Below are 22,744 nucleotides of genomic sequence, written 5' to 3'. Positions count from 1 at the left end.
ACATTCAGGAGTCATTATCTGCTTTGTGAACAGTGTACAGTAGGTATACCCTGCCCCGTACTAATTATTACTCTTTTCCAACGAACCCCTATAGCTTACTGTCGTGTTGGGTTCACTGTAGTCAGACAATAAAAGAAAGTAGATAAGTACATTGTAGTTTGTGAACCCTTTACTTAAAAAGTACCATACTTCGGGATTATGAACTTGACACTACCGGATTTTGGTAAAATTCATCAAGTATTCATATGGGTAACAGGCAAGAAAAGAGTTTCAATGTCCCATTAACATAACTGTGGTACAGTCAAGGTTACAAACAACTAAACATTAGTGAACAGTCCACCATCACACTCATGTTACCACTTTCCACTTTGCTGTACATAACGCATACCAGTCCAACTTCCTCTTCTCACTTAGCTGACATCATGAGTACTGACTGAGCCATATTATGTTAATTTTAGCTGTGTTATTGTGGTAAAGTGTATATAATATCCTGCTTTGGTCTGTTGCTGCTGTTATCAATGGAAGACACAAGTGGTTTATTACAGAAGGCCATGTACCGTACATTATTTATATACTTAGTTGTTTTTTGCAGTGAAGGAAAGGAGAATGAGTATGGGTGTGGTGTTGAAACTACCTGTCTGTATCTACATCTCTCATTTATAGCCAGACCCCATAATCCCATAATAGGTGGCCATGTGATTTAGTTGTTTTGCAGGAAGGGGCATTAACCCTCAACCAACCCACAGGTTGACATGTAAGGAATACGTATGGGTTAGTTATATGGTTACCACCTAGCGCTGTAAATGGTTTCCTGGCTTACAGGAAACCATTAGGCTTGTTATTTATTGTTAATCTGCCTGGAAGGGAAAGAAGAGTAATAGAAGAGCAAATTGGAGAAATGGGAAGAAAGGAGGACAGACAAAAAAAAAAAATGACAAAGGGGAAGGAAGGAAGAAGTAGCACTACATCAGGTGAGTAGATTATGGTTGCCATCACCAACCATCATGCAGGGGGCCAGAATAGTTCACTGGTAGCACTTGTGCTTCATAACTATAGGTTTGGTAGTTCAAGCCCACACCAGGGTAGTGTATTTCTGACGAGAGATGTAGCGGTCTTGCAGAGGATTTCTCCTGGTCTTGCAGAGCTATATGGTCCATTGGTCCTAGCTCGGGGAATTCACCCCCCAACCACCCTACACTGAGTGAAAAGAAGTAAGGTGGTTGAGGGAATGTGGTTGAAATAGGTATTCCACTTATCCAGTAGCTATTGATTACCTAGTAATTGTTTTCAGTTGCATAATAATAATTGCAAAATAATAATTAATGTTGACCCTACTAACAGGTCTTGATTTTATGCACACAGCATAGCTACAGGAAGCATGGCACGGATGAACAAAACACACTGTGTGTTGGATCAGTACGTTCGTGAAGTGACCGATTTCAGCTCACAGTATGGCAGTGATGGATCCATCTCCTATGTGGCTAACAATGTCATTGGCAAGCCTACTCTTTATCCAGATTATGGTGACTTCTCTGCTGCTTACTGCCTGGTTTGTGTTGTATTTTCAGTTTTGTTGTGTATATACATATATATATATATATATATATATATATATATATATATATACATACACACTCAGTATATATAAAATCATCATCAACTGGACCTACTTTCCCACCCAAGGGCAGGGTGAGGAGTAGCAATGTCTAGACAGCCCAATTTTGCCCACTCCAATGGACCATCCATCCATTCACTCATCATTCAAGTCCCCAGAATCCTGGCTTTATCTGATATGCTAAAAACTTTAATCACATTCTGTAGCTTCACATAAACTTATCTGATAGAGTCAGTCCGAATGCTGTCACGTTAACCAGAGGCGTCCTGGCGACATATGGAAACATTCCCACGTTTTCTCACGGTGACACCCGATGACATATCCATACGTTTTGCAATTGTGAGGTCCATCATTTGCACATTTTTCAAGCTTCGCGGTTGATTTTTGGTATGCATATGTGGGAGACCTTCCTCTGCCCCTTGTCAGACAGGGATATTGCCTAGCCCTGCCTAACCCCCCCCCCCTCCTCCACTGCATGTCATTTTCTCGGCAACTCACCTGTTAGCAGTGCCCTGACTAGTAAAGACATGTCACGCCACGGTCTCACCAATGACGAAATTCAAGGCGAAAATTATTCCCTAGGTGGAGGACAAAGGAAGAAACAATCCAGAGGAAGAAAGAAGCAGAAGTGATGAGGCAGTAACATTGTAAAGGAAGGGGAGTTATGTTGATGTGTTTGGTGAGTGAAACAACACTTATATCGCCTATACTGTTTGTCTGAAAACCAATATACTCTTGTACTACGTATAAATTCGTACCAAATAAATAAAAATCTAACCTTTTATGAGTGCTTTGGAATAGTTACTCCTCCCCTAGAAATCATTTTCTCTGGAGCATGGCCCACAGAAGACTACCAGGTATTCAAAGGGACACCTGTATAATGCAATTTTAAGCCCAGCTGAGCACTTTTATGGGCATTTTCCAATGTTTCTCATAAAAAGCGGAGGTTTTAGCCAAAAAAAAACTTTTAAAAAATCTGCCGGGATTGGGGGGGGGGGGGTCAATGGTGAAAAATCAGTCGGGACGCAGCGGGTTAAAAATGGATGGCAAATCCCTGATCGTGCATTTCTTCTTACAACATTCATCCAGCCAGCTCGATCTCTTGTCAGTCCCCTAGCCTCACCGACTTCCATTCTTCTCTTCCTTACACACTCATCCACCATATCCCTCCACCTTCTCCTTGGCCTGCTCTGTTGTTATCCATTCCCTCCATGTGACCATACCATCTTAGTACACCCTCTTCAATTCTGGTGTCCACAGACTTCCTCACTCTGCATATTTCATGAATCACATTATTTCCTATCCTATCCACTCTCTGTACTCCACATACATTCCTCAGCAGTCCCATCTCCACTGCTTTCACTCTTGACTTTTCATTTTTGTGCCACGCCATAGTCTCACATTCGTATGTCAATTTTGGAACTAACACTCCTACATGAAAGCCTCACACAGCTGCAGCCTTCAAGCCTCTGTTTTTTATCAAGGCCTTCATAGCACCAGCTACCTTCCTTCCTTGTGTCACTCTGCTTTCCACTTCTTTTGCACATTTACCTCTCTTTTCTGTTACTGTACCCAGGTATTTGAACTCTCTCATTATTTTCATATACAGTATATATATATATATATATATATATATATATATATATATATATATATTGTTTATCTATCTATCTATTGCCAGACGCCATAATCCCGTAAGGGGTGGCTATTTGACTCTGAGTTACTGTTTTACAGGGAGGGGCACTAACCCTCCACCAACCCACTTGTTGACACGTAGGGAGGACGTATGATTTGGTTATATGGTTACCACCCAGTGTTGTAAATGGTTTCTTGGCTTACAGGAAACCATTTGGATATATATATATATATATATATATATATATATATATATATATATATATATATATATTTATATATTTCTATCTATCTATCTATTGCCAGACGCCTCAATCCCGTTTGGGGTGGCTACAAACAAATCGCCTCCAAGTCGCCCTGTCCCCCGCCATTTCACTGCCCTGCTCCCAACTCACACCCCCCTCTCTCATATACCTCTCCACCCCATCCCTCCATCTCATCCTCGGCCTCCCCCTCCCTCTTCCCCCCTCCACCTCACTCACATACACTCTCTTCGTCAGTCTTTCACCCTCCATCCTCTCCACATGGCCAAACCACCTCAGTGTGTTTCTCATAACGCTTCCTATCACATCCACATCCACACCACAACGCTCCTTTATATCTTCATTCGTCAGCCTGTCTCTCCACGTGACTCCACAGGCTCCTCTTAAATAACTCATTTCCACTGCTCTCACTCTTGACTTGTGTCCTTCCAACAATGCCCAAGCTTCACTTCCGTACGTTAGAGTTGGTATCACAATACTGTCGTAGTAACTTTTTCACTTCCATGCTCACTTCCCTGTTTCTTATCACTGCTTTCAAAGAACCAGCAACCTTTCTTCCCTGCTGTACCCTTTCAAGCACTTCACCCTCCAAACCTCCATCCTTACTCATCACACTACCCAAGTACTTAAACGTACTCACATTTTCCAATTCCTCACCATCCAACCTCGCTGTACATTCACTAACCTCACCTCTCTCAAAGACCATCACTTTACTCTTCCCTACATTCACCTTTAGATTCCGTTTGTTACACACTCTACCAAACTCATCCACCAAGCCTTGCAGCTTCCCTTCATCTTCACTCAACAACACAGTATCATCTGCAAACAACAGTACAGAGAGTTTCCAAACACTATCCTCTCTCACCAGGGCCACTCCAACATCCACTACCCTACCTTGTACCTCTTTTATTACCCCATCCATGTACAGATTTAACAACCATGGAGACATGACACATCCCTGTTTCAAACCAACTTTCAAAGAGAAAAATTCACTTAGTTCACCATCCACACGCACTGCAGCCTTCGCACCATCGTACATACTCTTCACAGCATTCAACAACTTCCCATCTACTCCATATATTCTTAACACTTTCCACAATCCTTGTCTATCCACCCTGTCATATGCTTTCTCCAAATCCATGAAAGCCGCATACAACTTCTTTCCCTTCTCTAGAAACTTTTCCACTAAAGATCTAAGAATGAATATCTGATCTACACAACCTCTTCCCTTCCTAAAGCCTCCCTGTTCTTCTCCAACTAATTTCTCTGTTCTTTCTCTAACTCTGTCTATAAGTATCCTACTATACACTTTTCCTATTATACTAAGAAGACAAATACCCCTATGATTACCACACACTTCTTTTTCCCCTTTTCCTTTGTACAAGGGAATAATTATACCTGACTTCCAATCCTCCGGGACTCTACCTTCCTCCCAGGCCAATCTGCACATCTTCCACATCCATTCTACTACTATCTCACCCCCATGCTTCAGCATTTCACCACACACTCCATCAATTCCTGGGGCTTTCCCCGTTTTAACTTTCTTCATTGCTTCCACAACTTCTATCCTACTGATTTCTTCCTGTCTTCTCACCTCCCTCCTTCTCCCAGCCATTCCCCAGCCACTTATACTCGCATTACTTCCATCCTCTACGTTCAACAATTCCTTAAAGTGTTCTCTCCATCTGTTCACTTTTTCTCCCTTCTCCACTAGGAATCTACCACTTTTATCTTTCACTCCCCTGCTTACTTCACTTCCACCCTGTCTTACTCTTTTCACTTCTCTCCAGAACATTTTCTTACAGTCCCTCCACTTTACACTCAAATTCCTTCCAAATTCCTCATCCACTCTCTTCTTACTCTCTTACTAATCTTTTCACCTCTCTCTTTCTTTCCACATATAACTCTCTCTTCCACCTCTCAACTTATTCCACACCCCTATTTCTCATCCATTCATTGTATGCTTTCTTCTTTTGTGCCACAGCCTGTCTCACCTCTTATATATATATATATATATATATATATATATATATATATATATATATATATATATATATATATATATATATATATATATATATATATATATATATATATATATATATATATATATATATATACATACATATACATATATATATATATATATATATATATATATATATATATATATATATATATATATATATATATATATAAAATGTATTGGTATTTTATATTATGTTAGGTCATGAATGCTGCTTGAGAGATTACATCATATATGTGCTGAAGAGAGAGAGAGAGAGAGAGAGCAAGAGAGGGGCCTTTAAATTGCAGGTAATGACAGGATCTGTAAATAATTTGTTTGGTAAGTCTGACTTCAGTAGTCTTAAAATACAATCATAACCATCTTAACCCAATATCCCAGATACATGTATACACGAAGTGGAAAGGTCCAGAGTATGCCTGTTTAGTTTCGTTATGGCCATAAACAAATGGAAAAACAACCCATGATGCCATTCAGGCTACAAAGTTGCTCACTGTGGAAGTGTTGCATGGTAACGCTATCCTTTACGGTAATCCGATGTCCTTTTACACGTTGACCAGTATTGTATACAGTATTATGTGGCTCCACATTTAGCGGATTTTGTACGTTGTAGCAGAGAAATTGTCTGGTGAACTCAGAAGCATTTGGAAGGCTTGCATGATGTGCCCCATTAAACGAACATTGTTCGGTATAGCCGATGGATTGTTTGGTGGATCTTGTAGCATTTGTTAAATCCGATATTCACCATGTCAGGGTTTGTTTTTGCGAAGGTTTGCTGCCATAAATGTTGTATATATGCAGAGGTACATAACAAGGTTTGCATTTCTTTTATCCCGGCTGTAAATGCAGTGGTTCTGTCCAGTAGCCATTATGAAGCACTTACTGTATTTGTATGACTGTGAGATGGAGTGGAGAATTTTGAAGACAAGATTGATGAATGAATGGATAACTCTGTGGTAAGTCCAGCATCTTCTCATGATAATTCTCCAGTTGCAGTACAGTACGGTACTTTCCATTTGCTGTTTTTGGATCGCTCCCACCAGTGGGAAGAGATGTTTGGTTGATGATGATAGTGATGATGATACAGTAGCTATGTGTAGTGGCAGAATATAGCTACTGGTCGGTCATCATCTTAACAGAGTGTGTTTTTGAAAATAGATTATAAATGAAGCATCAGCAGCATACAGTAGAGAAGTAGGGGAAAATATTCTTTCTCTGTTAGTGATATAATTTTATATCATAAAGATTGTACTGAATAGCTACTGTACTGTGATCATATTATAATTTTAAAAAAAATCATGCCTAATAATATTTTTTTGTTGACTTATACTTCGTAATGCCCTCAGACATACAGTATAAATATCTGTCTATCTAATGCCAGACGTCATCATCCCGTAAGGGGTGGCCACAAACAAATCCCTTCTATGTTGCCTTGTCCCCTACCATTTCACTGCTCTGCTCCCAGCTCACACCCCCCTCTCTTATATACCTCTGTACTCAATCCCTGCATCCCATCCTTGGCCTCTCCCTTCCTCTGCTCCCCCTTCCACCTCACTCACATACACTCTCCTTGTCAGTCTCTTGCTCTGTATCCTCTCCACATGGCCAGACCACCTCAGTGTGTTTCTCCTAACACTTCGTATCACATCCACATCCACACCACAACGCTCCTTCAGTTCCTCATTTGCCAGTCTGTCTCTCCATGTGACTCCACATACTCTTCTCAAATATCTCATTTCCACTCCCCTCACTCTTGAATTGTGTCCCTCCAACAAGGTCCAAGCATCACTTCCATATGTTAGAGTTGGTATCACAATACTGTTATGCAGTAACTTTTTCACTTCCATGCTCACTTCCCTGTTTCTTATCACTGCTTTCAAAGAACCAGGAATCTTTCTTCCTTGTTGCACCCTTTCAAGCAGTTCACCCTCTAACCTTCCATCCTTACTCATCACACTACCCAATTACCTATACGGACTCACATATTCTATTTCCTCCTCATCCATCCACACTGTACATTCACTGACTTCATTTCTTTCGAAAACCATAACTTTACTCTTCCCTACATTCACCTTTAGATTCCATTTCTTACACACACTCCCAAACTCATTCACCAAGCCTTGCAGCTCCCTTTCATCTTCACCTAATAATATAGTATCATCAGCAAACAACAGTACAGGGAGTTTCCATGCACTGCTGTCTCTTGTTAGGGCCATTCAGCATCCACTGCCCTACCTTGTATCTCTTTTATAACCCCATTCTTATACAGATTGAACAACCTTGGAAACATGACACATCCCTGTTTCAATCCAATCTTCAAATAGAAAAATTCACTCAATTCACTGTCCACATGCACTGCAGCCTTAACACCCTCATATATACTCTTCATGGCATTCAGCAACTTCCCATTTACTCCATATATTCTTAATACTTTCCACAATCCTTGTCTATCCACCTGGTTGTATGCTTTCTCCAAATTCATGAAGGCCACATGTAACTTCTTTCCCTTCCCTGGATGCTTTTCTGCTAAAGACCTAAGAATGAGTATCTGATCTACACAACCTCTTTCCTTCCTAAAACCTTGTTCTTCTCCAACTTATTTCTCTGTTATTTCCCTAACTCTGTCAATAAGTATCCTACCATATACTTTTCTATTACACTAAGAAGACAAATGCCCCTGTGATTGCCACACCCTTCTTTTTCCCCTTTTTTTTGTACAGGGGAATAATTATACCTGACTTCCAATACTCCGGAACTTTACCTTCCTCCCAGGCCAATCTGCACAACTTGCACATCCATTCTACTGCTATCTCTCCCCTATGCCTCAGCATTTCACCACACACTCCATCAATTCCTGGGGCTTTCCCCATTTTGACTTTCTTCATTGCTTCCACAACTTCCATCCCACTGATTTCTTTCTCTCTTCTCACATCCCTTCTTCTCCCAGCCATTTTCCGGCCACTTATACATGCATTACTTTTATTCTTTATGTTCTGCAATTTGTTAAAGTGTTCTCTCCATCTGCTAACTTTTTCTCCCCTCTCCATTAGTAATTTGCCATTTTTATCTTTCACAACCAGACTAGCTTCTTTAACATCCTGTCTGTCATTACCTCTTTCTAGAACAGTATAATATGTATGGTATTATTATTAATACAGTTTGCTTATTCCCTGTCAGTCATTACCTTTTCGCCATTTGTATTTGATAGACAGTAAAAATGTGTTCTTCACTCAGAAAATACTGTTTATCTCTTGAATCCAGTGACATACTTTTTCATATTGCTCTTAGTATCTATAGATGATTTTATTCAGCTGAGAAGGGACTTTTCAAACTGGATGGGGTGGATACTGTATAGCCATCATTAACCCTTCCTTTACCAGAAGAGTTTAGAAATACCCATATCGTAGATAGTACAGTATATCATTTTATCTATCTGTCTATAACCAGAGTCCTTAATCCTGGGATGAGTGGCCACAAACAAATTGCCTCCATGTCAGTCTGTCCTCTGCCATCAAGCTGCCCCCTCTCAAACTCACACCACCCTCACTCATCTCCCTCACCATCCCATTCATTGATCTCATCCTTGGTCTCCCCTTCCCCTCTATGCTTCCAGCTCACTCACATACCCTTTCCCAGTCAGCCACTTTCCATTTTCTTCTCATCTCCATTCAGTCCACATGTACATATCGAGAATAAAATATAATGTATGTCATTGGAATGAGAGATTGAGAATTGTAACTTTTTCATGTCATCTGTGCAGCGGAGCTATGGCAGGTGGTGGTGCAGTTGTGAGTCGGCCCCTAATCCAGTAGAAGATCCCAGGCCCCTCCTTCCTCCCACCGTCGACTTTATTGGTGAGTTTATGTATATATATATATATGTATATATATATCTATCTATCCATTGCCAGACACCTCAATCCCGTTCGGGGTGGCCACAAACAAATTGCCTCCACATCACCCTGTCCCCCGCCATTTCACTGCCCCGCTCCCAACTCACACCCCCCTCTCTCATATACCTCTCCACCCCATCCCTCCATCTCATCCTCGGCCTCCCCCTCCCTCTTCCCCCTTCCACCTCACATACACTCTCTTCGTCAGTCTTTCACCCTCGATCCTCTCCACATGGCCAAACCACCTCAGTGTATTCCTCCTAACGCTTCCTATCACATCCACATCCACATCACAACGCTCCTTTATATTCTCATTTGTCAGCCTGTCTCTCCATGTGACTCCACAGGCTCCTTTTAAATAACTCATTTCCACTGCTCTCACTCTTGACTTGTGTCCTTCCAGCAACGTCCAAGCTTCACTTCCATATGTTAGAGTTGGTATCACAATACTGTCATGTAGTAACTTTTCACTTCCCTGCTCACTTCCCTGCTTCTTATCACTGCTTTCAAGGAACCAGCAACCTTTCTTTCCTGCTGTACCCTTTCAAGCACTTCACCCTCCAAACCTCCATCCTTACTCATCACACTACCCAGGTACTTAAACGTACTCACATTTTCCAATTCCTCACCATCCAACCTCGCTGTATATATATATATATATATATATATATATGTACTGTATATGCACACACATAATTCTTTACAGTACAGTATTTGAAATACACCTTTATGCATATATCTGGTATCATTTTTATATTCTTTCTTCAGATTTATTCTATACCTGTATAAATATGTGCAGAGTAATGAGGGTGGAAAGGTGAGTGACACTAAAAGTGGAGGATAAAATGCCAAGAAGTTGATCTAAGAAGACTTGGTACTGTATCAGTCCTATAAAATGACCTCAGGGTTCAAGGGTTGAGCAGAGATGGTGCCTTTTATCTTGTTGCATGGAGAGGTGCCACCAGGGAGGCTGATGCATCAAAGTACGTGCAAAGGCTTAAAAAATAATAATAATAAATAAATATCTACAGCACACCTAATTGATACTAGATCATCATATATTTGCTAAATATGTGTTGCAGAAGTACATTTTAGGAGATTTTATCATAATCATCATCATACCTGTATTATATGGTATAGCTGCACAAGCTTATAGAAATTTTGTGTCAGTGTCTTGGCATTTTGACTTGCAGTATAAGAGCGCATAGTTTAAACTTCATGGTATTTTAGTGTGTGTGTGTGTGTGTGTGTGTGTGTGTGTGTGTGTGTAGTGCAGAACCAGGATAATAGAGGAAAATGGGCCAAATTCATCAATAGAATTGCACAATTATTCTGAATTTTTCTTTTGTCAGTAGCATGGCCTTTTGATTTATGAGAGCATGTAGTTAGTCCTTCCTGGTGGGCAAACATTTGTGCAAATACATCACCAGGAAGAGGGCAACAGGTGAAGCCTCATAACTGCCATGCCTGACGTCAACACCCACTGTCTCGACTTCCACAACACTGCCTTTTGTGGACCATTGCACTTAACCCCCGTCAGCCTGGCAGTATCAGTGCTTTATTCTTGCTTTCTTATGACAAACAACTTTTGAGAGATCTGCAACTTTTGAGGAATCAGTAGTAATGAAAGGATTAATGAAAATTATATCACACCCCTTCAGTTCAGAAAGTCCCAACGAAGCTGAAGAAAATTGTTTAGTAGACAGCAAGAATAGAATCAGAACTATGTCCTCAGAATGAAAGTTAAATTGTTGTGTTGAAGCTGTCTGTATCTCTGAACTTTGTTTCTTACTTAGGATTGGATGATCATGATTATGAGGAATGAATAAAGAGTCTTATCAGTCAGTGCCTTAACCCTTCAAGTCATTAATGCATTTAATATTTTATTTTTGTTTTCTTCAGACAGTTTATTCACATTAGGATATAATTTTTGAATGGAAGAGGTTAGATATAGCCATCATTAATCACTTTAACAATCAAGGCCTTTCTTGGCTGATTAAAATCATCTGATGTTAAGCAGAATAAATTGAAAGACATCCATGGGCTAGAGAGGTTAATCCTAATTAACCAGAAATCCCAGTCTTATTGCTGCTTGGCCACAGAATTCTCTTTTCTGTGTTTACCTACAATTGTCAGTACAAAAATATTTGTTGAAGGATAACTTGTTATGAAAGATGTTTGTTAATTTTTCTTTATTTTTTATTTATTTATTTATTTTTTAAAATTGGAGGTTACCATTGAGGATGTTCAGTATTTGAGGGAAATATCCCACTGATAAACAAACTCCCCTCCAACAAGACCCCCGTCTGCATTTTTTTTTTCAACCCTTATCAGTATGACACTTTTAAGTTTCTTCTGCTGTCTCTAGCCATTGCCATTACTGTAATGTAGGTGACATATCATAAGAATTTTGGTATTTCCTAACTCTACAACCAGATCTGAAGTATGAGTACCCAGTATACCCCATTCGTGTGGATTTCTACGAGACATATAATCCTGGTGCTGTTGTGCGGGTGTGGGGCAGCCTTGAGGGACGAGGATGGTGCCTGCTGTGGGCTGGGGAGTCACAAACTGGGTTAAGAGCAGCTGCACGCATCTTCTCACCACCCATATATCAACTGCACAAGCTGGTCAAGTAAGTTGAGAAGTAATGCCAGATTTGAGAGTATGGTCAGATCTAGAGGCTGGGGTTCCAAGAGACAAGATACCCTCCCTGAATACTTTCATGTGTTTGGATATGCAGTGTAGTACATGCACGCACATGTACCTGTGTGCAGAATTTATGAAATGTTATATTTTAAAAAACTTCTTTCAAAAGATGAGCCCAAGATAAAATGTCAAGTTCATTGAGATAAACTGAACTCTGTTTTCGAAGGACAAAAGGTCATACTGAGAATATACTGAGAATGACAGTTTTTGAAATGATTGCTTGTGCACATCATTGTAACCTCATCTCCATTTTTATGTGAGGTGGGGAGACATATTCAGGAGTTCCCAGCAAGGCACAGATTCCACCATTAGAAACTTGGGGGATTCAAAGTGGAAATGAAGGCATATGGCTTGTTTTTCTGATTTATTAGTCATACAGTTTTACAGTAATGTAGGGCAAGATGATGATCATGATAACTGATAAGCTACCTGATTTTAAGTAGATGATTATGTCATTTGGTTCTCTCTCTCTCTCTCTCTATTCAGTAGGAGAAGTGCCCAGAAGTTATAAAGTGATTGTAATAGGTACTTTGAATGGTAGAGTAGGCACTGGTCATGTGAATGATCTTCCTTTATTCATTCATCATCAAATCCAGTGTTGCCCCATGAGGAGTGTAGGAGTCCAGGGCTAGGCAAGTTGGTCCTGACATTTAAGGTGAGCATGACCAGCCTCACTCATCCCTGAGTGGCATCATGCAAGCAACAGACCCCAACCACCCGATAGATATAAACCTGCACTGACTTAATTCAATTGGAGTGCCTCAATTACCCATCAAACCACCAGGTGCCATAATTTGGTTATATGGTTACCATCCAGCGTGGCATATGGTTTCCTGATGTACAGGAAACAGTTTGGCATGTCACTCAGTGTAGAGTCACCCATAGATGGAAGGAAGAGGATAGAATGAAGGAAAAAAAGACAGAAGAGGAAGGAATGATGGAAGAAAGGAAGGGGCAGGCATCCGAGAGCAGCGCTACATTGAGTGAGTAATGGACTAATGGTGATATGATATAATGGGTAATAATGGAATACCAGGAGAGAATGATAATGGGAATCAACTGAAGGACATGTGTCAGGAAAGGAGGTTGTGCATCTGTAATTCATACTTCAAGCACAAAGGTGCACATAAATATACAGTATGTGGTATAGAGGATATGGAAATCTTGTTGAAAGGAGCCTGATTGATTACATGCTTGTAGAGAAATGGATGGTGGGTAGTGTTGCTGATACAAGGGCAGTGAGAGGACAATGTGGAGGTTTGTCAGATCATGTGATTGTGGTATGCAAGATCGAGCTGAGAGGGTTGAGGTGGACCAAGAGAGAGAGGAGCTGTCAGGGAGAGAGACTGAAAGTTGAGAAGCTGAGGATCAAAAAAATGGCTGAAGAATACAGAGCCAAAGCAGGGGAGGAGTTAGAATCAGTGAATTGGAATGAAATGGATCTAGACAGCTTGTGCAATGTATATAGGGATTGTTTAGCAAGGAATGCTAAAGCAGTGTGTGGTGTGGCAAGAGTAACAACAAAGAAGAAACGTTTGGCATGGTAGGATGAAGAGGTTAAAAGAGCAGTGGTGGGAAAGAGGAAGAAGTGGCTTGAGTGGATACAGCACATGGGGTTCATTTGAAATAAGAAATGAATATATTGAGATTAAGAAGCACGTAAAGAGACTAGTGAAGAGGAAAATGGAGGAGGTAAATGATGATCTAGGAAGAAAAATGAATGCAAATCACTCTAAAAATAGGAAGTTATTCTCAGAAGAGGTGTGGAAATGTAGAAATGACAGTGGAAAAATGTGAAAGTGTGAAGGATGGTAGTGGTAGATTATTAACCCATGGGGATGAAGTAAGGACCAGATGGAAAGAATATTTTGAAAATGATGAATTGGAATGGAGAGAGCAAAGCTACTGTTAACATGATTGGTTTTGGGGAGTGTACAGAGAAGGTTTGCAGTGCCAGGAAATGTGACACTCACAGAGGTGAAGAATGCTGTGAAGCTGCTGTAAAATGGGAAAGCAGCTGGGGTTGGCGAGGTGTATTCAGAGATGATTAAGCGTAGTGGAGAGAGCTGAATGAAGTTCATGTTGGAGATATGTAAGAAGGCATGGATGAGTGAAACTGTGCCTGTAGAGTGGAAAAAAGGCAGTGATTGTACCCCTGTACAGAAATAAAGGTGAGCGAAGTGAGTGTAAGAATTATCATGGTATAAGTCTACTGAGTGTGGTAGGAAAGGTATATGGAAGAATTATTATAGAGAAATAAGAGAGAAAGACCAGAAGTCCTAGTGAGTGACAAACAGGGTTGCTTTAGGAGTGGCAGAGGATGTTTAGATCAAATATTTGCAGTAAGGCAGGTAGTGGAGAAGGCGTGTGAGAAGGACTATAAGGCGTTCATGGCATTTATGGATCTGGAAAAAGCATACAACAAAGTAGACAGAGAAGGATTTTGGAAGGTTTTGCACATGTTCGGTGTAGATGGTAAGCTGCTAGGTGTCATCAAGAGTTTTTATGATGGTAGTGAGGCTTGTGTAAAGGTAAATGGGTATCTAAGTGAATGGTTCACGATCAGTGTGGGCATGCGACAAGGTTGTGTGATGTCCCCGTGGTTGTTCAATATATATGTTGATGGGGTGATGAGAGAAGTAAAAACTTGAGTAATGAGAGGGATGGCATTAGTAATGAATGGTGATGGATGGATTATCTAAAATTTGTTGTATGCTAATGATGCACTGCAACTTGCAAATACCGGACAAGAGCTTGGTAGACTACTGCATAGTTTTGTAGATGTCTGTGAGCATCGTGCTTTGAGAGTAAATGTAGAAAAGAATAAAGGGATGGTTATTGAGGGAGAAGGTGACCCGATTATTGAGAGAGAAGGTGACTCCCAGTGTGATGTCAGTGTGAATGGAGAGAGACTAGAATTGGTGAGAGAGTTCAAATATCTGGGTACAGTGATAGAAAAGAGAGGAAAATGTGTAAATGCAGTGGAAAGTAGAGTGACACAAGGAAGGAAAATAGCTGGTGCTATGAAAGCCTTGATAAAAAACAGAGGCTTGAGTGCTGCAGCTGCATGAGGCATACATTAAGGGATGTTAGTGCCAACTTTAACATAAGAATGTGAGACTATGGTTTGGCATGAAAATGAAAAGTCAAGAGTAAGAGCAGTGGAGATGGGACTGGTGAGGAATGTAAGGCAGTACGGAGAGTGAATAGGATACAGAATTATGTGATTCGTGAAAGATGTGGAGTGAGGAAGTCTGTGGACACCAGAATCGAAGAGAGTGTACTGAGATGGTATGGTATGTGGAGAGAATGGATGACAATAGAGTGGTGAAAAAGGTATATCTGTGCAAATTTGACGGAGGGAAGAGGCGAGATAGGCCAAGAAGAAGGTGGAGGGATATGGTGGATGAGTGTGTAAGGAAGAGAGGTGTGGAAGTTGGTGAGGCTAAGGAACTGAGAAGAGACTGAGGTGGCTGGATGAATTTTGTGCAGAGAAGGGCATAACTAGTGATTTGGCACCCGTTTTTTAAGGTGACAGCGTGCGGATTGACTCTATTACTGTAGATAGGTATATGTGAAGCTACAGAACTTGGTGAAATTTTTTTGGCTTATCTGATGGAGCCAGGATTCAATGGGCTTGAATGATGAGTGAATGGAAGTGTGGCCCATTGAATTGGGCAAACTTAGGCTGTCAGGACACTGCTACTCCTCACCCTGCCCTAGGTGGGAAAGGAGATCCGGATGATGATGTTGATGACTAGGTAATAGAAAGTCAGTATAGTACAGTAGACTCTCATTTATCCATTGTCACAATATCCGACCAACACAATATCCAGCGCTGCTGGCTTAGCTTTATTAAAGTAATATTCGGTGAAATTATGCAATATCTGGCTCTGAAACAGGACATAACTGGCGGTTCTATGCAATTTTTTGTGTCATGGTGTATCAATTGGCTCGAAAACGGTTGCCAGCCTGCACTGTATTACTGTACTGTGTTGTATCATTACTTTATTGTATTTTATGGCCAATTTTCATGTTTTATTTATGGGAAAGTTTTTAGGATAGAGGGTCAAGACGGATAGTAACGCAATATCTGGCTCAGTGCCAAATTGACCCAATGGGGGCTACGATGCAATATCCGGCTTTTCTCATTACAGTATTTGGTGTAGGGCTTGGCTGAATCATGCCGGATATTTGAGAGTTTACTGTATTTTCTTTCAAAGCTGGTGGTCCTAAATTGGTTTGAAATTAAATGAGCACAATTACCATAGAGGATATAGGTTTTATTTATTTTTTTTTAATGAATTTTGCATCTTTGTTACTGTATTATATTTTGTGCAGGAATGGTGCAGGAAATAGCTCAGTTGCAAGACAGATGTGGTTAGAAGACTTTTATAGAGCTGTTTCTCCTGTTTGCAGTGAAGGAAGTTTTCTCTGTCTTTATGCTAGGAAAGAGAGAAATGTAATGTTTTTTGGTGGTGAAATATGGGTACTAGGGGATGAAGATGTCTGCTGCTTGGAGCAGACTGCAGTTAAAATGACTGCAGACTCATTTTGATATAGGTCTAAGTGTTAGTGAGACTGTGTTTGGGAAGATAGAAGTGGTTTGAACACATATAGAGCGTGCATGAGAGTAGTTGGGTCAAGTGCTGTGCAGACTTAAACATATACTGGAAAACCTTTACAGGAAGCCCAAAGGAACTTCAGGATGAGGTCCAGAGAAGGAACCTTGCAATTGTTTTTGTTGTTGCTGTTGTAACACTAAGCTCTTTGGGACTTGAGCTCGGTGTGCTGCAGAAATCTGGGCATTGGGGGAGGGCAGAGTGGAATGTTTGTGAGCTATTTGTTATGTTGCTACAAAAATAGAGGAGTGATTGTAGCATCATGCATCAGTGTTACTGTGGTGAAGTACTGCCTTAATTGACAGTGTTGATAGGTTATGTAAACTGTGAGAATTATATGATGTATATTTCTAATATTTTTTCCCCCTTCTTTTATCAGCATGCTGCGAGTAGAATTTGACCAGGCCCGCCACAGTTATTACTCTGCATTAGATGCTGTATTATTGGTGGGTTCAACTCACTCCTCAATTAGACCAGCACCTCCATCCCACCATCCCCCCTCCATCACTGACTGTGTCTTGAGGCTTGGCATACACTCAGCCAGGTGAGTTGTGGTGTTTTTCTGTTTTCTTTTAGTTTATTAGTTGTTTTAACCTAACTGTGGTTGTTTTAGATGCCTCGCATCTTCTTAATATAAGTGAAGTTTTGACATTAGTTTATAATGGTACTGCATGAGATCAAAATACTGTACAGTACTGTATATATATATATATATATATATATATATATATATATATATATCTCAAGGCACACCATGAGGTCAAAATATATATCCATAACATTGCCCCATTTTTTTCTTGACTTCATCCATCTATCCATCCATCCATCATCTAATCCTGTGTTACCCCATGAGGAGTGTTGGAGCCCTGGGCTAGGCAATTTGGTTCAGACATTTAAGATGAGGGTGACCAACCTCACTCATCCTTGAGTTGCATTACATGAGCAGTAAACCCCAACCACCCCTTAGATATAAACCTGCCTAGGCTCAATCTGATTGGAGCATGTTTATTATTGTACCCACTAAACCACCAAGCTCCATAATTTGGTTATATGATTACCACCCAGTGTAGTAAATGGTTTCCTGGTGTACAGGAAACCATTTGGCTTGTCACTCAGTGTAGAGGCACCCACAGGCAGAAAGAAGAGGAAGGAATGAAGGAAAGAAAGACAGAAGAGGAATGAAGGAAAGAAGGAAGGTAGAGAGGGAAGGGCAGTCATCTGACCAGCACTACATCAAACAAATGGATGGTGAGCCCTGCCATCTACCACTAATTCTTGACTTCACCATAATGAAATTAATAAAGATGACATGGAATGGAAAAGGGGTGGTAACTGGTAACAAAGAGAAATATTTGGCTGCCAAGCATAGGGCTAGAAAAGAGGTTTACAGGGCAAAATTTGAGTTTCAGAGGCTTTTGCTGGATAACCTAAATATGTGGAAGAGAAGAATGTGATGTTTAAGGTGGCAAATCAGATGAAGAGGGAAAACAGGGATGTCATAGGTGAGCTGTATGTGAAGAATAATGAAGGAAAGGTAGTGGTGAATGCCTGGAGAAGGCTTAATAATCGGTTGTTGAATGAGGAGTGTGACTGGAACTGAGAAGGTTTGGAGCCAGGGGATCCAGTGTTTGGCCTTGGCCGTTGATTGATGCTGCAACTGTGAATAGGGCAATGGGCAGGATGGAGGTGGGGAAAGCAGCAGATGTGTCTGGGTTGACAGCTGAAATGCAGAAAGCCTCAAGAGATATAGGAGTAGGTTAGTTACCAACTTGATAATCATTCATCATTCATTCATCATCCAATCCCACATTGTCCCATGAGGAGCATAGGAGCCTGGGGCTAGGCAAGTTGGTCCTGACATTTAAGATGTGAGTGACCAGCCCCACTCATCCCTGAGTGACATTGAATGAACAATAAACCCCAAGCACCCCATGGATATAAACCTTCACTGGCTCAATCTGATTGGAGCACTGTAATTACTCACTAAACCACCAGGTGCCAAAATTTGGCCATATGGTTACCACCCAGCATAGTAAATGGTTTCCTGGTACTGTATACAGGAAACCATTTGGCTTGTCACACAATGTAAAGTCACCCACATGCAGAAGGAAGAGGAAAGAATGAAGGAAAGAAAGACAGAAGAGGATGGAAGGAAAGAAGGATGGAGGAGAGGGAAGGGCAGACACATGACAGCAGCACTACTTCGAGTGAGTGGATGGTGAGCACCCCCACTTACCAACTTGATAAATATGATTATATATGTGATTTCCCTATGGTTGCTCACTATATACATGGATGAGATGATGAGAAAAGTAAAACCAAGAGTATTGGAGAGAGGGATGGCTTTGGTAATGAATGGCGATGGATGGAATATCTAAAATTTGTTGTATGCTGATGATGCAGTGCTACTTGCAAATACCGAATAAGAGCATGGTACACTAGTGCAGAGTTTTGTAGATGTCTGTGAGCATCGTGCTTTGAGAGTAAATGTAGAAAAGAGTAAAGTGATGATTATTGAGAGAGAAGGTGACTTCCAGTGTGATGTTACAGTGAATGGAGAGAGACCTGAATTGGTGAGAGAGTTCAGATACTGGGTACAGTGACAGAAAAGAGAGGAAAATGTGCAAATGAAGTGGAAAGTAGAGTGACACAAGGAAGGAAAGTAGCTGGTGCTATGGAGGCCGTGATAAAATGCAGAGGCTTGAATGTTGCAGCTGCATGGGGCTTACAAGAAGGAGTGTTAATGCCAGCTTTAATATACGGATGTAAGACTATGGTGTGGCATGAAAATGAAAAGTCAGGAGTAAGAGCAGAGGCGATAGGACTGCTGAGGAGTGTATGTGGAGTACAGAGAGTGAGTAGGATATGGAATAATTTGATTCGTGAAAGATGTGGAGTGAGGAAGTCTGTGGAGTCTGGACACCAGAATCGAAGAGAGTGTACTGAAATGGTTTGGTCATGTGGAGAAAATGGATGACAATAAAGTGGTGAAAAAGGTATATCTGAGCAAATTTGAAGGAGGGAGGAGGCAAGGTAGGCCAAGAACAAGATGAAGGGATATGGTGGATGAGTGTGTAAGGAAGAGAGGAATGGAAGTTGGTGAGGCTAAGAGACTGGCAAGAGACCAAGCTGGCTTGGTGAATTTTGTGTGGAGAAGCGCATAACCAGGGATTTGGCACCCCCTTTTTAAGGTGATAGTTTTCGGATTGACTCTGTCAGATAGGTATATGTGGAGCTACGGAATGTGGTGAAATTTTTTTGGCCTGTCTGATGGAGCCAGGATTCCGTGGGCTTGAATGATGAGTGAATGAAAGTGTGGCCCATTGAACTGGGCAATCATAGGCTGCCTGGATGTTGCTGCTCCTCACCCTGCCGTAGCGTGGGAAAGTAGGTCTGGATGATGATGATGATAATGATGATGATGGTGTATGAGTGTGTTTTCCCAGATGATTGGCTGAAGAGTGGGATTGTAAATGTGTACAAGGGGAAGGACGATTCTTTTGAAAGAGGAAATTATAGAAATTATAGAGGCATAAAGCTTTTGGACCAGATAATGAAGGTAATGGTGGGAGTTCTAGGAGGTATGATTAGAGAAAGAGTGAATACTGATGAGATGCAGTTTGGGTTTAAGCCATGCAAAGGAACCACTGATGTCACATTTCATTGTTCGACAGCTTCAGGAAAAATAGATAGGAAAGGAAAGGGATCTGTACTTTGCTTTTGTTGATTTGGAGAAGGGCTTTGACAGAGTCCCTAAGGAGGTGATGTTGTGACCAGTGAGAAAGCTTGGGATCAAAGAGTGACTGGTTAGAGTGGTTATGGCTATATATGTGGGTGCTTGCACCCAGGTAAGAGTGAATGGAGATATGAATGCTGAGTTTTCCATGAATGCTGGTGTGCATCAGGGGCTAGTCTTGAGCCAGTGTTGTTTATCATGGTGCTTGAAGCCCTCTCACGTGACTCCAGAAATGGACTCGCGTGGGAGATGTCGTATGCTGTTAATTTGGTGTTGACTACAGAAAATGAAAGGGAGGTGGAGGAAAGATTTAGGAAGTGGGGAGATGGTATGGGGCACAAGGGCTTGAGGGTAAATGCAGCTAAAACAAGGGTGATGGTATCTAGAGCTGGTGGTAGTACTATCAGAGAAGAGGGAGAGTGGCCATGTGCGGTTAGCCACGTGAGTGTGGGAAGTGATTCCATTTTGTGCAGCGTTTGATAAGTGGGTGCATAAGAGATGTAGTGGTATTAGACGTAGACTGCGAGATAATGGTAATTTCACGTGTGCGGTACGTTTGGGCAACCCTGTGGAAACTGTCAGGCTTGAAAGGTTTGATCTTGCTGGTGAGTCTCTCAAGTGTGTGGAAGAGTTTTGTTGTTTGGGAGACATGTTATGTGCTGGAGGTGGGGTTGGAGCTAGCTCAGTGGCTAGAGTGAGGAGTGGTTGGGAGAAGTTCAGGGAGCTGCCGCCTCTCTTGACAATGAGAGGGCTCTCCGTCTGTGCAAAAGGACCTTTGTATGCAGCATGTGTTAGGAGTGTAATGCTGTATGGCAGTGAGACCTGGGCAGTAAAGGAAGATGATATTCGCAGGCTCTGACATACAGAAATGACAGTGATTAGGTGGATGTGCAGTGCGTTCTTGAGTGTGAGGTCTGGCGGTCCTATGTTTATGGTGGAAACGTTCAGAGGTAGGATGGGACCGAAGTGTATTGGTGTTGTGATGAGGAGAGGTAGCTTGAGATGGTTTAGGCATGTGGAGAGGATGGAGAATGACAGTTGGGTGCAGAAAGTGAGAAGTATTAATGTTAAGGGTAGGGTTGCAATAGGTAGGCTGAAAAAGACCTGGGATGAGGTCATTGAATGTGACCTCAGGGATAAGGGACTGAATAGGGAGGTTGCCAGAGATTGAGCAGCATGGAGAGTCGCCATAAGATAACCAAGGCAAACATGTTGGAGCCTTTAGAAATGAAACGATATGCTTATGTAGCTTGGTTAATGCAGTAAATGCATCACTGGTATATTACTGACATGGCCCCATCCCCTAAATTAGGACAAGGTGCCAAACCCCCATTGTTTTTATTGTTGTTGTTGTTGAGTAAACCTGATGTATCTGGACAAGCAGACCCATGAACAGCAGGTAAGCAACTGTTCTTGCAAGGCTGTCCTGTGCAGCTAACGGATGTTCTCCAGTGGAGGACAGTGCCTCGCTACAGTGAGGTTTGGGGAAGAGTGTGGAGGCTTGGCTTTCAGATGGAATCTGCATTTGCATTTATGCATGCAGTGAACAGGGGCACCTTAGTAGGCTCCACATCTCTCTGTCATATAGTTATCTGGTTACCACACAGCATTGTAAATGGTTGCATGGTTTACAGAAAACCAAAAGCCTTGTTACTTAGAGTAGAGCCATATTAAGTGGAAAGAAGAGTAATTAACCCATTCACTTTGGGTGTATTTTTTTGGTTGGATGTCCCACACACAGGGTTTTGAGATATATAAAGATAATTGTTTTGATGAAATATTCCACACCAGAAAAATAGACCATAATTTCCTGAGTAAAATGATGTCTAACATGATGTAAAAAAAATAATAATTACCTGTATGGTGAACTGTCAAAACCTGTGGTGCTTGAGCTCCTCCACTGCCAGAGGTATGCCATTCGGCATAATGATAAAATAAAAGCTTTTTTTGTTAATTAGCACTTTCAGTTTCACTCTCACTTTCGTCTGGCAACATAATCTGAGTTATTAGACCGTGTTTCCATCAGATCCAAGTAAGCTGCCACGGCAGCAAAACATCTCATATCACTTGCCTCACAATACTTCTCATACGTGATGAAAATAATAGACAATGAAATAGTCCTCCCTTGATGGCAGCTTTTCGGTCTTGCCACTTCCTGATACTGAACCACTATTGGGCCTCCAATACTGGCACGTAAATATAAAAAGTCCAGAAAATGTATATGTGCCACCTGATGACTATAGACA

General features: G+C 41.3%; 1 protein-coding gene across 1 annotated transcript in view; it reads left to right on the top strand.

The window, feature by feature from the left end:
* Nucleotides 1–1,378: 1,378 nt before the first annotated feature.
* Nucleotides 1,379–22,744, top strand: part of Fbxl4 (F box and leucine-rich-repeat gene 4) — a 33,777-nt gene continuing 12,411 nt past the window's right edge. Inside the window, exons 1-4 of the mRNA XM_080283198.1 lie at nt 1,379–1,549; nt 9,300–9,393; nt 11,868–12,066; nt 17,142–17,306. Coding sequence (XP_080139324.1) covers nt 1,379–1,549; nt 9,300–9,393; nt 11,868–12,066; nt 17,142–17,306 — 629 coding nt within the window. The remainder of the gene's footprint in view (nt 1,550–9,299; nt 9,394–11,867; nt 12,067–17,141; nt 17,307–22,744) is intronic.

This window comes from Coenobita brevimanus, chromosome 96 (assembly GCF_032717465.1).
Source record: "Coenobita brevimanus isolate Jiangsu-jjx chromosome 96, ASM3271746v2, whole genome shotgun sequence".
NCBI lineage: Eukaryota > Metazoa > Arthropoda > Malacostraca > Decapoda > Coenobitidae > Coenobita > Coenobita brevimanus.
The sequence above is the reverse complement of the archived record's forward strand: the minus strand, read 5'-3'. Positions and strand labels throughout refer to the sequence as shown.